The sequence below is a fragment of the Phallusia mammillata genome, chromosome 2 (genome assembly GCF_965637545.1).
Source record: "Phallusia mammillata chromosome 2, kaPhaMamm4.hap1.1, whole genome shotgun sequence".
Lineage (NCBI taxonomy): Eukaryota > Metazoa > Chordata > Ascidiacea > Phlebobranchia > Ascidiidae > Phallusia > Phallusia mammillata.
This window is the reverse complement of record NC_137253.1, coordinates 32,187,856-32,202,487: the sequence shown is the minus strand read 5'-3', so window position 1 is coordinate 32,202,487 and position 14,632 is coordinate 32,187,856. Positions and strand designations below refer to the sequence as shown.

The following is a 14,632-nucleotide window of genomic DNA, read 5'->3' as shown; positions in this document are numbered from 1 at the left end:
GAAGCGCTAAGACGTAGATGAATAGCCGGGGTCAACCATACGCTGCTTGTGATTCAACTTTCGGCGGGTTCTCCATTGAACCTGCATAGCTCGGTTGGTAGCGCGCGAGTCCGGAAATACTCCAGTCGTGGGTTCGAATCCCACCGCAGGCTAGATTTTTCTAGTCAACGCCTTGCCATTTGGGAATGCTTGTTCACCGGCTGATTCGGTATTACGCCTTTAAAGGGCCTGTCGTACTATGATAAAGGGGGATATTAATAATAAAGGTCCAGCAATTGTGCCCTCCACTTTCTTGCGTTCAATAACGTCTTAACGTTGCGCAGTTCTTTCCAGCTTGGTGATTGTTCAGTACATTTGTGTCGCTATGTGTTCTTTAAACTCAAGTCTAAAGCTAAAATCTATAAGTCTAACATTTTTTAAGATTCAACTTGGCATTTCTATTTCTCTGGAATAGCATAAGAAAGCTTCGTAAAGTGGAAAAGCGATTAATATTATCTGGTCTCAAACTGCATTCAATTTATTTCAGTTGTGCTTGGTGTGGCCCCGGTGGGCCCAGACGACGAAGGAAAAGCTATTAAGTCAGTAGGGGTCACCCAAGAACGACTCAAGGCCATTGGGTATTAAACCGCAGTTGAAAAAAAATGAGTAGAAGTTCAATATACGCGCTTTAAGTTCAAGCTTATTCAGATGCTACTTTGTCAATAATGTATTACTAATCCTATGAGAAAGAAGCTCAAGAGCGTTTCATATTAAACATATTAAACAGAAGTTGGATAAAATTTGAGTTAAAATTCTACAAAACGCGCTTTAAATTCAACCTTTTTCAGATAACTGTATTTTATGTTGTCAATGTTATTACATTTTACTAATATACCAACATAACCAATAGTAAACATGTTTAAACGCTTATATCTTGTTTATCGGCGCAAATACAATCTTATACACAGAAATGTGTGGTATTTTGGGGAAGGTAAAACGAAAAACGTCGATTTATCGAAGGAGGTTTACCGATTTTAAAGGTACCTGCAGGGTACAAGGCCCCTTCAAACACTGAAAAAAACATTTAAAAGACTTCCAGGCCAAATTAGGCATAATGGTTTTAGAGGTCAATTGTAAACATCCATCAGACATTGAGGACGTTTGCAAGTTTTGGTTTTGTGTGATGACAGTTTTGGGGTAGCTGAGATTACCCGGATAAAGACACCCCGTGACGTCGAAACGTCGAATGACTTAAATAAATCAGCTATTGCTGCCAGGCAAGTTTATAAAGCTCTTCTGGCCATTTTTTTTATTCCGACGTTTCGAAGTCCTATACAGGTCGTCTTCATCAGGGTAAATATCACTGAACGCGTGTAGTAAGCTACAGTGCACGATAAGCAAAGGAAAAAAGAATGACTTGTTTAAATTTACCAGATGAAAAACGAAAAGTCTTGAAGGAATTATCATGCCCATCGAACAGTGGCGTTCTAGATGAATCTATATGTCGCTCTAACAATAATAATCGCGTTGTTTTAACAAAAGCCGTTTTTTTTTGAATTAATAATTGTTTTTGTTAACAAGATCGTGCTTAATCTAATTTGTTTTGGATTTTGGATGAAGACCCATAATTGCGTTGAAACGTTTGTACAACGTTCGAGAATTACTGGCATACATTCATATTTAATCCGTGAGTTAAGCCATAATTGTAAGCGGGCCCGAAACCTGGCCCGAACACGAATCATTTTGGGGAAGCCCGTATAGGACCGAAAGTTTGATTGACAGACGTATAACAAGAATATATTCATCATGGACAAGTAGACAATGGCTTAAACAAGGCGATTTAGGGTTGCTGGGCGTAAGGCTGAGTCCAGCAACTAGCTACTTAGCTCAGTAATTTACATCAAAAAAATTACAGACATAGAACGTGAAGTAAGGCCCGAATTGTGCCCGATTGTTACAAAAACCAAAACCCGAACCGGAACCCGAACCCGAAAGCCCGGCCCGACTTACAACTCTGATCGAGCTAAGATACAACAGGAATCGTGATCAGACCAATTTATTTTGAGTTAGTGGTTCTATGCCAAATGGTTTAAAATGAGACCCAACGTTGCAAGCAGATTTTGTGTATTTATTTAAGTTACTAATTTTTTGTGGGTAGAATGGAAGGGAAAGCAACCAATAATATGATGAAAATAATTTTATTCATCACGCAGGCGCCCCTGTCAAAACAATTGCATTTGCAAATGATAAATGAACGGTAATGATAATTGGAAATGTTATTGGTTTAATATCCGCAATTTCATATCAAATTTTGTGCAATTCAGTCTGTCAAAATGAATAATGGTTCGGGTTCGAATATGGTTGGCTGCGATAAAAGGGCGAAGAAAAAGTGTAAATTTAACATGACATATACTCTACAACGTTAAAAAATGGCGTTCTGCTGGTCTTAGCACAAACAGGCAGTGGTAGGATTTAGCCGGTTCGTACCGGTTCTATAGAACCGGCTCACGAAATTTTATGAGATCAGCGAACCGGTTGGCATTACTGGTTTAAAAAAATATGACTTTTGTGATAGAACCGGCTGACAAAAAGTTTGAATCCCACCACTGCATACAGGTCTACAGGTCAGTTTTTCTGAATGGAACCACCAGTGTATTTACCACCTCAAAAACTTTAAGGAAAAGTTTTTTTCAAATCTTTATGCAAACAAACGTTAAAAGCAACCTCGTACAATTGGCATGTGTTGGGTTTAGTTAGAAAGCATGCAGGTTTGTTTTTGTGCATCATTACTGTCGGCACTTCACGCAAGTTCATGAAATTGTAGTAACGGTGTAGCTGCAGCTCGTCTATCATCCATCCACCAATTCTGCCCTCAACTTTTTCTCGCTTTTTAACGTCCCAACGTTGCGCAGCTATTCCTGGCCTGGTGAATATTTTAGCTCAATTGTGCTGCTACGATTTTGCCCGGCGAAATAAACTCAACTTAACCCAACTCAAATTAGTTTTAAACCTATTTCTTTTAACTTACTTGTCTATAAATTCCAACGATAAAATTTAAGACGATGTATTTTTATTTAACTTTCAAACCACCCAAACAGAATCTTTTCTTTTTACTCGTTTTCACCTCCAATGCATGTTTACCTAATTGAAAGCCTGAGGTTTGGGCTTTTGCTGTTGCGAAAGATTTACGCAAAAAGTGGTTGAGTTGACACAACAGAACTGCTCTATAGCAGCAGAGGCACGTTTTTGCACTGCGGACAGTTTTAAAACTAAAATTTTATCGCGAACCATCCTTAAAATGAACATAAATGTTCAGCAAAGAAAAATCATAAATCATGTTATGATGTCCGAAATGCACGTGTAATATGCTTCAAAGCATTTAACCTGAAAACGTATACCGCCTGGCATCGAACTCCTCACAGTTGCGGCACGGTAGTTGACGATTACTGCTGTACTTTGCGGAGTCATGCTTTACTGTGAAATATTGGCTAATAAAATTGAAATTGGGCGCTTCCAAGAACTGAAGAGTTTAACGCCGTTTTTGTGCAGGTAAACTTTAATTCATAACTTGGATCAGGCCTGAAACTTTTGTATTGACCGGCGATCACGGCATACTTATGTGTAAATCATAGCAAGCCATATACTATAGCATGCTCAGTGGTGGGATTCAAATCTTTGTCAGTCGGGTCTATCACAAAAGTCATATTTTTTAGCCAGTTCAAAAAGTCCATTGACAGTAACCAGTAACGCTAACCGGTTCGCTGATGTCATAAAATTTCGTGAGACAGTTGTATATAACCGGTGCGAACCGGCTAAATCCCACCACTGGATTTAACATACTAAAGTTGCCAAGCTTTACATGCTGTTTTGCAGGACAATCATAAAACTACATTTGTTTGTTTTTTAACGACGAACAATATTGCGCTTAATATGGATTTCAAAGCACTGGAGGCGAGCAGGTTTGGAGCAACTCAGGTCATCATTTTTGAACCAGCTGGCACGATTTGGGGCAGATGCCCTAAGTTGGGGGAGCCACAGCAGCCTTTTGACCCAAGGGTAAGTCCTTTACAGCCCACCCTAGCGGTTCCCAACCTTTAGTTCGCACACCCGCCTCAGTAATCCGTGGCGCGCCTGACCAACACAGACTGTGAGAAAGCTTGATTGGGATTCTTTCCCCTGAAACGTCCTGGGTTTGAACCCCGTGAAAATACACATTGAGATGAAGCAGCGGTTCCCAACTAGAGCTGTGGGTCGCGACCCTAACTGGGGACAGTTTGTCTGGGGTCGCCTTATGGCATGGTTCCAACTTGTTTCAGGCCATGGACCACTAGCCCCAATAAAATCATGGATCACTTTATTGTTGAGAAAAATTACAGTTAATTTTAATATATAGCCTACTATTTTTATCCTTGGGGTCACCGCAACTTGGCAAATGTTATCAAGGGGTCACGGCACCAGGAAGGTTACAAGAGAAACAACTCTCTTATAATTGTACACAGGAAGCCGATCTCGAAAAAGTGTCGAAGTTGCCGAAATACTTCATCATGAATGATATGCAGTTTAAATTCGTGCATGATGGGGAACACGGGACTTCAGTCTACAAAAATGACGAATACATTATCGCCATTGCAAAGGGTGACAACAATGGATGTAAGTAGTTTTACATTGATCAGACCCTACTGACCTCAGCCCCGCGTGAGGGGATAGGACAGCCAGAGCCAAGCCCTTTAAAAATATAGAGGCGGGTTTTTAATGTAGTTTTTGTTATTGCTTTAAAAGTGAAAAATATTGCAGCCAAACGCCGATTATAGCATTTTAGTTCTCTGTCTTCGACACAAGTATAAAGGACAATCTAGAGTAGCCTCTTAATTGAGCAATGTTTGCTACGAGGACAAAACAGTTCTTGTACCATCACATTTTAACCACTTGGACGCGTTTTATATGCAATGTACAACTAATTCCGTTAATTGCATGATGAGCATAGATCTGAATCACAACATTTCTGGTTAATTGCATAAAAAAGCTGGTAAAGTTGACAAGCGATCCGACTTCAAATCTACTAAAGCAGGGGTTCTTAACCAGGGGTGCACGCACCCCCAGAGGGTGCGAGAACTGTTCCTAGGGGGTGCGGAGATGCTGAATCATTAAGGTTGGTTAGGTCTATTCTATATAAATACAAAAACCCAGGGGGTGCGAAAATTGGTTGGTGATTTGAAAGGGGTGCAGCAAGGAAAAAAGGTTAAGAACCACTGTACTAAAGCATTGAATATATTTTAGTTGCACTTGCTGTGGCTCCAACGTGTCAAGGGGATGCTGAACAAAAAGTCACCATGTCAGCATCTGTGACAAGGGCGCAACTCAAGAGCTTTCCAATATAAACAGAAGTTGAATGGAATTTCAGCAAAACGCATTATATTGAAACTTGTACTAGCTAAGCTATTGCTGACAGGCATAATATTAATGTCAGGCATTTTAAAGTGTATATTAAACTAATTAAACAGGAGTTGGATAAAAATTGAGTGAAAATTCAACAAAACACGCATTAAAATAGGATATTGCTGCCAGGCATAATGTATAACCATAAAGTATTGCTCATCCAGCAGTTTTACTGTAAACAATCAACATCTCGACGTCCTATACAAGACGCCTTTATCAGGATAACGACACAACTTGCAGGACTAAATTCTTATATTCAAACTTATTCAGATAGTTGTATTTTATATTGTCAATATTATTACATTACTATAATACCAACACAAACAATCGTAAACATATCCAACCGTTTCTAGCTTTATTATTATCGGCGCAAATATAATCTCATACACAGCAAAGTGCGGTATTTTGGAGAAAGTGAAACGAAAAACACCGATATATCGAAAGAGATTTGCCGTTTTTTCAAGTAGTGATGTAACCTTGGAAAACTATATGCGGATATGTTCATAAATTTAATGGTGAAAATAACGGCCCAAATAAACGTTATTTTCACCATTAAACTGATGTTATCTTTTTTCGTACTTTTTTATCAATCTTTCATGTAACTGATGTGGTTATAAACGGATGTAACTGATGTAGACTCACATCACTGATGATGGCATGAGCATTTGACGAAACGTTTGAATAATAAAGCACGTCGCTTTTTACGTCAATTTGGGCAGATAGGCTACAGTCGTCATTAAACTTATGAACAGATCCGTACATAATGTGCCAAGCAAGCTCCCTTTAGTTTAAGCATATTGGTAAACGCTTCCCAAAAACCTTTTAAATGTAAAAGTTGTTTTCGTTTAAACGACAAAGATATCGATCAACTCGAACACTTCAATTGAGTTAACAAACCAGAATCAAGGAAAAGCTAAACTTCGATATGAACAGTCCATGTCCCAACAAACGTTATTTATGAGAGGGAAATAAGGTCATTATAAGTTCTCACTAAGCCGCTCTCTAAGTAATAAAGGGATAGCTGAGAAGTGTATAAGGACTGGTTGTAGTACTTAGAAAGACTATACACGGACTCGAAGAGTGACTAATTAAAAACATAACTGCAAGAGAATTTGTATCTAAAGAATTCATCATGCAGACGTTTCAACAATCAATGTTGTCATCATCAGGGCGATTATTTTTGTGGATATAATTATATATGTATATGAAAGTAATCGTAAGTAGTATATGCATGCCAATCGCTAATAGGGATTTTTGACTATATAATTATATATATGTTATAATGTACGTTATACTGTACTTAGCTTGTTTAGACACATATGTTGTAACATATTATATTATCAGTAATAGATGATTGTATATTTGTATGGAATACATTTGTTTTACGGTATCGCTTTTTATTACTATTTTTTAAGCTTGCGCTTTTCGTGCGCCAGTCTGTTTTCCTCGTTTCGGTTGTAGTTCTGCACCGAACGAGGGTTTCTCTACTGCTTTAGATGAAACCCATTGCGTGGGTTGACACCTTGACGTGGTGCAATGGCTTTCAAACCAAGATCAACCCGCAGAACCTTCATGTGGTTTCCGCAAGTGTTTGTATTAACGTAAATTGTTTAACATGCTGTTGTGTTCTATTTGTAAGCCCAAGTTGTCTTCGAGCAATAAATCATATTTAACCGAGCCTTGTGTTAAACCATGTAACCTCGTACAAGTCTGGGGTCAAAATAGTCATCTTACGAGAGTGACCATTTTAACATAATATTTTTGCAGCAATTTCGTGTCAATTTCATTAATGCATGCGTTTAAATTAAACCACCAATAACGGCATTGCAATTTTTCGTTGTGCAACATTTGCTAAGGAAACGTCAATCAATATCACCACTATCGGGATTCCTGGCAATTTATTATTTTGTTAAATGTCAATTCGAGACATTTTTGCGTAAATATTTTATGCACAGAAACTAATTTGGGCAATTTCTCGAATGAAAACAGCAACAAATATAAAAGAACAATTTGATTTTTCGTAACTTGCTGACGTGCAGGGCTTGGGAAGTGACAATCATCTGCGTGGTTTGCTGAAAGCTAAAAATACGTTTGGAAACCATTGTGACCGCAGAGGTATAGATATTTAGTATATCGGGTTTAGTAAACAGCGTGGTTAATTCTTTTCACTTAGTTCAGATAATAATCAATTTACAAACTTTACAATTTTTGCTGTTTATTGAGAAAACTTTGCGTAAAATATTCACGAAGAATGATGCACCACTTCGTGAAAAGGTAAGCGACCTAATTATCTTTTACATGAAGTATGTCATGAGATCACGCTCAGGGAAGACGCAGGTTCGAGTTTGTCACTCACGTAACAACGCCGCTGCTGTGTTTCTTCAGATATCTCATCGTGATGATTTTCAACCTTTATTTGGTTTATTGCAACGACTTCATGCCAAGCAGGGAGTAAGTTTAAATGTTTAATTATTACATGACAAACTAGTTGATTCGGTGACACAAAATTAAGTAATTTGATTAAAAGTTTCATTTTTCATTCTGATGTGTTTATAAATAGTTCAATTGTAGCGCATTGGTCAATTGTCACCGCGCCCCAGTACGGTACCGGCGCCCACTCTATGAATTATTTGTTTAAAGTTTGTTGCAACTGGCGACAAGTTATTATTTTTAAACCCAGCTCAGCGGGACGATGCGATTGTTTCGACAAGCATGGAGTTTGTCGCTATATAATCGATCCAATCACAGCTTCCTGTCGAAAAACAAAAAAAGAGATCTGTAAATCGTTGGCGTTTCGTGATGGAAACTTGCCGTGCGAATATCTCTGCCCCACCCACTTCCGATGTTCGGAATCGGTTTGCTGGAAGCGTTCATCGGTGTGTGATGGCGATCCCTGCAACAACTGCCCTGCGCTGCCCCGACCGAACGGACACGGCTTCAAGTGCATCAGAAACGGTAAAACTTGCACGTTGCCCCAGCAGTTGCTGTGGGACTCCGTACAAGACTGCGACAATTCCGCTGATCTCTGCTTCACATCGGTTGATGACATGATAATGTCGGATCCCAGGTACGTTAGACTACGGTTAGAGCGCTCACAATAACCGTTGTTTGAACCGTCGTTTTCAAACTAAATATTTCCCCTGCAGGGACATCCGTCGTTTGCCATCTGTCACCTTTAATCACTCTTTGTGCTTCCAATGCATAAATGACCCCACGGTGATTTCAAGGTCAAGTGTGTGCAATGACGTCATCGATTGTCCTGATATGAGTGATGAGTGTCTTTGTGAGGCAAAACAACCAACAGGTTGCGGAAAGTTTTCAATGTAGGTTGAAACACGTATTTTTCGAAACTATAGTCTACTGAAACGTCTAACAAAGTACTTATATCGTCACCCTTAATCTTTCCTTACCTTGCTACGTCTTTTGCAACCTTCAATTTAATTAAAAATTTAAACCAATAAACATAATGATCTTGCATATATTGTACGTTGACATATATTGTTTACAAGATAAGATAGTGTTTCGCATAAAAAAAAATTGCTTAAACGAAACCTGAACATTACGAGTGCACAGAGCGACCTGCGTACACCCGGGCAGCGAGAAACGCAGGAAACGCTCGATGGCCAAACGCGCATTTTTTAGAAGATTAAAGCATCTTGTTCTCGCGTTAACCAAGTAATCCTTTCACACAATGCCTAGGCAAAAAGAGTGGTGGTGTTATTGTTTAGTGGGAATGTGAGTGCCGAGATCGACTGTTCGATATCGGCTACCAACAATATTACTGGGGACGGGTGGGAATGTATGAAGGTGAGTAAAATGTCAATTATGTGAGAGTTAAATCACAGTCCGCCAGGCCCATTGAGGGTGCCATACCGATCACCAGCCGGTCACCAAGCATTCACCACCACAAGGCGTAGGCTACAAAATTCTAGCCTTTGGTGGGATTCGAACCCACGACAGGAGCCTTTCCGGAAATCTCGCTCCACCAACTGAGCTACGCAGGCTCAGTGGAGGACCCGTCGAAAGTCGAATCACAAGGACCGTTGCCTGCCTTGTATGCTGCACATGTCAGCTTCGGCTGATTTGGTAAGGCACCTTTCATGGGCCTGGCGCATGGGCGTCCGCAGCCCATTTTGTTTTTTTATGCTATGTTGTATACTGTACTTTAACAAAAATGTGACGGGGCAACATTAAAAAGGCAAGCGGGCCGCATGTGGTCCGCGGGCCGCAGGTTCCCCACCCCTGATGTAAACCCTACTTCCGTTAAAAAGTATTTGCCAACCTACCACATACTTCAGTGATATTTAATATTGTGTTTACTGTATTATTTTCCTACTTTGGGATTGGCAAGAATGAGTAGCACAGTCAGATATTTTTGTTCTGAAATACCGTTTATCGAACGGCGATGTGACGATAGTTTTGCCCTCCCCCGTATTTTTTCCTGCGGACGCCCATGGCCTGGCGTATTATGAATTATAAATAAGTGTGCCGTGATATAGCTGGTATGCATGGACGCCTAGAACTGATCCCAGTTGTGAATTTATGTCCATCTTATGTGTCAGTTAAAGTTGTTGTTTAACATTTCTGTTTCCCCAAGTCTTTCTCCATTTTTTCTGGCAAAAGCGGGTCGGTAGCTGATTTCTTTTGCAATCTTTCTTGAAAGATTGATATCGTTACCACGAAGCAATAGTTTTCAATAACTTGCTTGTGTCAAATACGTCATGATCACAATGCGTTAAGGTATAAACAACAAAATGTGATGCTTTCTTTTGACTATTTTGACTAACACGATATCGTCCTGACATGTACAAAAAACAGACCTGACATGTGTGATATTTTGTTTAACTAACGCGATATCTTGTTTTGCATGTGTCCACAAACTGTACATGTGAACAACCAACAATAGCTGGTAAGATATTACTATCCATAGAACAAAATAGACCTGACATGTGTGATATTTTGTTTAACTAACGCGATATCTTGTTTTGCATGTGTCCACAAACTGCACGTGTGAACAACCAATAATAGAAGGTAAGTTGTTACTATCCATAGAACAAAACAGACCTGACATGTGTGATATTTTGTTTAACTAACGCGATATCTTGTTTTGCATGTGTCCACAAACTGTACGTGTGAACAACCAACAATAGGAGGTAAGTTATTACTAACCATAGAACAAAATAGACCTGACATGTGTGACATTTTGTTTAACTAACGCGATATCTTGTTTTGCATATGTCCACAAACTGTACGTGTGAACAACCAACGATAGCGTGTAAGTTATTACTTACCATAGAACAAAATAGACCTGACATGTGTGATATTTTGTTTAACTAACGCGATATCTTGTTTTGCATGTGTCCACAAACTGTACGTGTGAACAACCAACAATAGGAGGTAAGTTATTACTAACCATAGAACAAAATAGACCTGACATGTGTGATATTTTTTTTAACTAACGCGATATCTTGTTTTGCATGTGTCCACAAACTGTACGTGTGAACAACCAACAATAGGAGGTAAGTTGTTACTATCCATAGAACAAAATAGACCTGACATGTGTGATATTTTGTTTATCTAACGCGATATCTTGTTTTGCATGTGTCCACAAACTGTACGTGTGAACAACCAACGATAGCGGGTAACTTATTACTAACCATAGAACAAAATAGACCTGACATGTGTGACATTTTGTTTAACTAACGCGATATCTTGTTTTGCATATGTCCACAAACTGTACGTGTGAACAACCAACGATAGCGTGTAAGTTATTACTTACCATAGAACAAAATAGACCTGACATGTGTGATCTTTTTTTTAACTAACGCGATATCTTGTTTTGCATGTGTCCACAAACTGTACGTGTGAACAACCAACGATAGCTGGTAAGTTATTACTAACCATGGAAAAAAATAGACCTGACATGTGTGATATTTTGTTTAACTAACGCGATATCTTGTTTTGCATGTGTCCACAAACTGTACGTGTGAACAACCAACGATAGCTGGTAAGTTATTACTAACCATGGAAAAAAATAGACCTGACATGTGTGATATTTTGTTTAACTAACGCGATATCTTGTTTTGCATGTGTCCACAAACTGTACGTATGAACAACCAACGATAGCGGGTAAGTTATTACTAACCATGGAACAAAATAGACCTGACATGTGTGATATTTTGTTGAACTAACGCGATATCTTGTTTTGCATGTGTCCACAAACTGTACGTGTGAACAACCAACGATAGCGGGTAAGTTATTATTAACCATAGAACAAAATAGACCTGACATGTGTGATATTTTGTTTAACTAACACGATATCTTGTTTTGCATGTGTCCACAAACTGTACGTGTGAACAACCAACGATAGCGGGTAAGTATACTTACTATCCATACAACAAAACAGACCTGACATGTGTGATATTTTGTTTAACTAACGCGATATCTTGTTTTGCATGTATTCACAAACTGCACATGTAAACAACCAACAATAGTATGTAAGTTATTACTAACCATACAACAAATCAGACCTGACATGTGTGACATTTTGTTTAACTAACGCGATATCTTGTTTTGCATGTGTCCACAAACTGTACGTGTGAACAACCAACGGTAGCTGGTAAGTTATTACTATCCATAGAACGAAACAGACCTGACATGTGTGATATTTTGTTTAACTAACGCGGTATCTTGTTTTGCATGTGTCCACAAACTGTACGTGTGAACAACCAACAATCAATTTAACATTTATACATGTCGTTTAGTGGAAACCTTTCAGCAACGAGCTGTTGTGCGATGGGAAACGGGATTGCCTGACTATACTTCGCAATGTTAATAACCGAAGGTTCAACCACGATGAGGATCCTCGCCTCTGCGCGCATCGCAAACATTGCCCAACAACAAACGATCGTCTCAACATTCCTCAATCCAAAGTTTGCGATGGCGTTGTTAATTGCAAAGATGGAAGTGACGAAACCGTGGTAGCAATCTCTGAAAAGTTTCGTTCAAAAATTTGCAATGGTTTTATTGACTGCAAAGACGGAAGTGACGAATATCGGGAACTTGCACAAAACAAGGAAGGGTCAATTGTTCCGCGTTAAATGGAGCTAAGGTATGTTAGCATTTGTGGATTATAATAACAACCCCTATACTCTGTTTATCATAGTAAGAATCTTATAAGTTAATGTGTTTAGGTTTCTATTAGTAAATCAGAGATTTGTGATTTTACGATAAACTGTGATGATGAAAGCGACGAAACTAACTGCACGAGTGACGGGAGGTTCTATTGCGAAAACAATCAACCTTTGTTTGTGAAGAAGGAAAAGGTTTAAAATATTCTGAAAATTATCCTTTGTGGCAGTTATAACAAAATATGCACTTACAGAAATTCAATGGATTTGGTGACTGTTCAGACTGGAGCGACGAATGCCCAACAAAGTCAAGCAGAGCAAACGAAAACGTTTTCTCCTCGCGATACGAGCTGATCGCAAACCCGGTGTTACGAACTGTTGTGTGGATAATGGCGTTCCTCGCAATCTTTGGAAACCTGGTATATTTGTAATGCTTAGCTGAAACAAAACACGTGGTTCCAAGTTCCGACAAACTGGGTGGTTTTGCAATTAACTTTTGTTTCCCCCTTTTTCAGGTCGTCATGGTTACTGAGATAAAAATGTTGGTGACGACAGAATCGCAATCGGCCTCATTTCAAGCCAACCATCTTCTTGTCTTGAATCTGTCGATTTCTGACCTGCTCATGGGAGTTTATCTGCTCATGCTCGGCGGTGCTGGTGCTCAATATTCTGGAAACTACTCTGCTAACGACCTTGTCTGGAGGTCAAGCCGGGCGTGCAATTCAATGGGCATTTTGGTTTTGCTTTCCAGCGAAACATCAGTAATTACAATGGTCCTACTGACAGCATTTCGACTTTACGCTGTAAAAAACGTAAGTATTTTTTAATGTATGTGTGCTCTGGTGTTTCAGCAAGCAACTAATGTTTTGCAGCCGTTTAATGCGCCATATTTCCCCAAACTGAAGATTATTATCCTTGCCATCATCTTATCTTGGACAATTTCATTCACTCTGGCGTTTATTCCTTATTCGTCTCAATTTCAACATTTGTTTGAAATCAAAGCGTGGATGAAAGAAAACCCGTTCTTTAAGAGTCATGCCGTTGACTTTTCAAGTGAGCAATTGTAACACGTGTGTATATTTAAACGTTTTGTTCCGTCGTGTTTTTTTTTTCAGGCATGGACACTTTCATGAAACGGTTTGTAAACTTTCGACACAATTTTACCATCAACGATTCCCAGACACTGGATGGCGCACTTCTAAGGGTACACAATGTTTATTCTTGGGCAGATTTTGTGGATATTCTTGAAGAATATAACTACACTGAACTGTTTGACATTACAGGATATTTGGGGTATGCAACTGCAAGCAAATAAGTTTACAATACTTGTTGCTGTAACTGAATATGTTTTTCTCAGGTACTACAGCACTAACAGTGTTTGCATCAGTAAACTTTACGTGACACCGACCGACAAGGCTGGGCCATTTTCACTTGCCATCATCACTCTAAACTTCGTGGCTTTTATGTTTGTTGCTGTGGCGTACGTTTGGATTTACAAGAGATCGACTGCCAGTGGCAGGCAAGTGAATGAGAGGGCCCGAAATGCGAGAGCTGAAAAGCAGAACCAAGGTAAATCTGATAAGCGCAACTTAAATATTGCTCCTAACATCTGGTGTATATTGCAGAAATGCAAAAGAAAATCATCCGGCTGGTGTTTACTGATTTCTTCTGCTGGGTGCCGATCTCAATCATGGCTTTCCTGAACTTCGGTGGAGCAACTGTACCTCCAGTGATTTACGCAGTGTCAGCAATAATCCTGCTTCCCATCAACAGCTCTCTCAACCCGCTCATCTACTCCAACGCCCCTAAAATGCTCTACGATCGAGTCAGGAAGCGTTTACATGGCGTCCGACGACGCCAACAGCCACATGACAACCGACGAGTTAACGTGGCAGTTGTGGCTGAAGCCGCCCTCTGACAATTAAACGACAAGCGACGGACATGATTGACAAGCAAAGCGGCCAAATCGCACAAACCATGTATTGTGCGCCATGTACATATTTATTATAATTTCCTTTTAGTTGTTGCAAATATTTCGCAATTACGTGGTTCTTTGATCCTTTTTTGCTATTTTGTGTAAAACTGGG

General features: G+C 39.4%; 1 protein-coding gene and 1 long non-coding RNA gene across 2 annotated transcripts; both read left to right on the top strand.

The window, feature by feature from the left end:
* Positions 1-3,874: 3,874 nt before the first annotated feature.
* LOC145212234 (uncharacterized) lies at positions 3,875-4,644 on the top strand. Its single transcript, XR_013856659.1, has 2 exons — positions 3,875-4,035; positions 4,479-4,644. It is a non-coding gene; the product is annotated as an uncharacterized LOC145212234 (long non-coding RNA).
* A 7,540-nt stretch (positions 4,645-12,184) lies between these two features.
* LOC145214782 (G-protein coupled receptor GRL101-like) lies at positions 12,185-14,566 on the top strand. Its single transcript, XM_080083384.1, has 8 exons — positions 12,185-12,526; positions 12,609-12,740; positions 12,800-12,964; positions 13,061-13,357; positions 13,418-13,598; positions 13,661-13,838; positions 13,903-14,114; positions 14,171-14,566. The coding sequence occupies exons 3-8, from the start codon at positions 12,935-12,937 to the stop codon at positions 14,461-14,463; spliced, it is 1,191 nt and encodes a 396-aa protein (XP_079939510.1). The 5' UTR covers positions 12,185-12,526; positions 12,609-12,740; positions 12,800-12,934; the 3' UTR covers positions 14,464-14,566.
* The last annotated feature ends 66 nt before the right edge of the window (positions 14,567-14,632 follow it).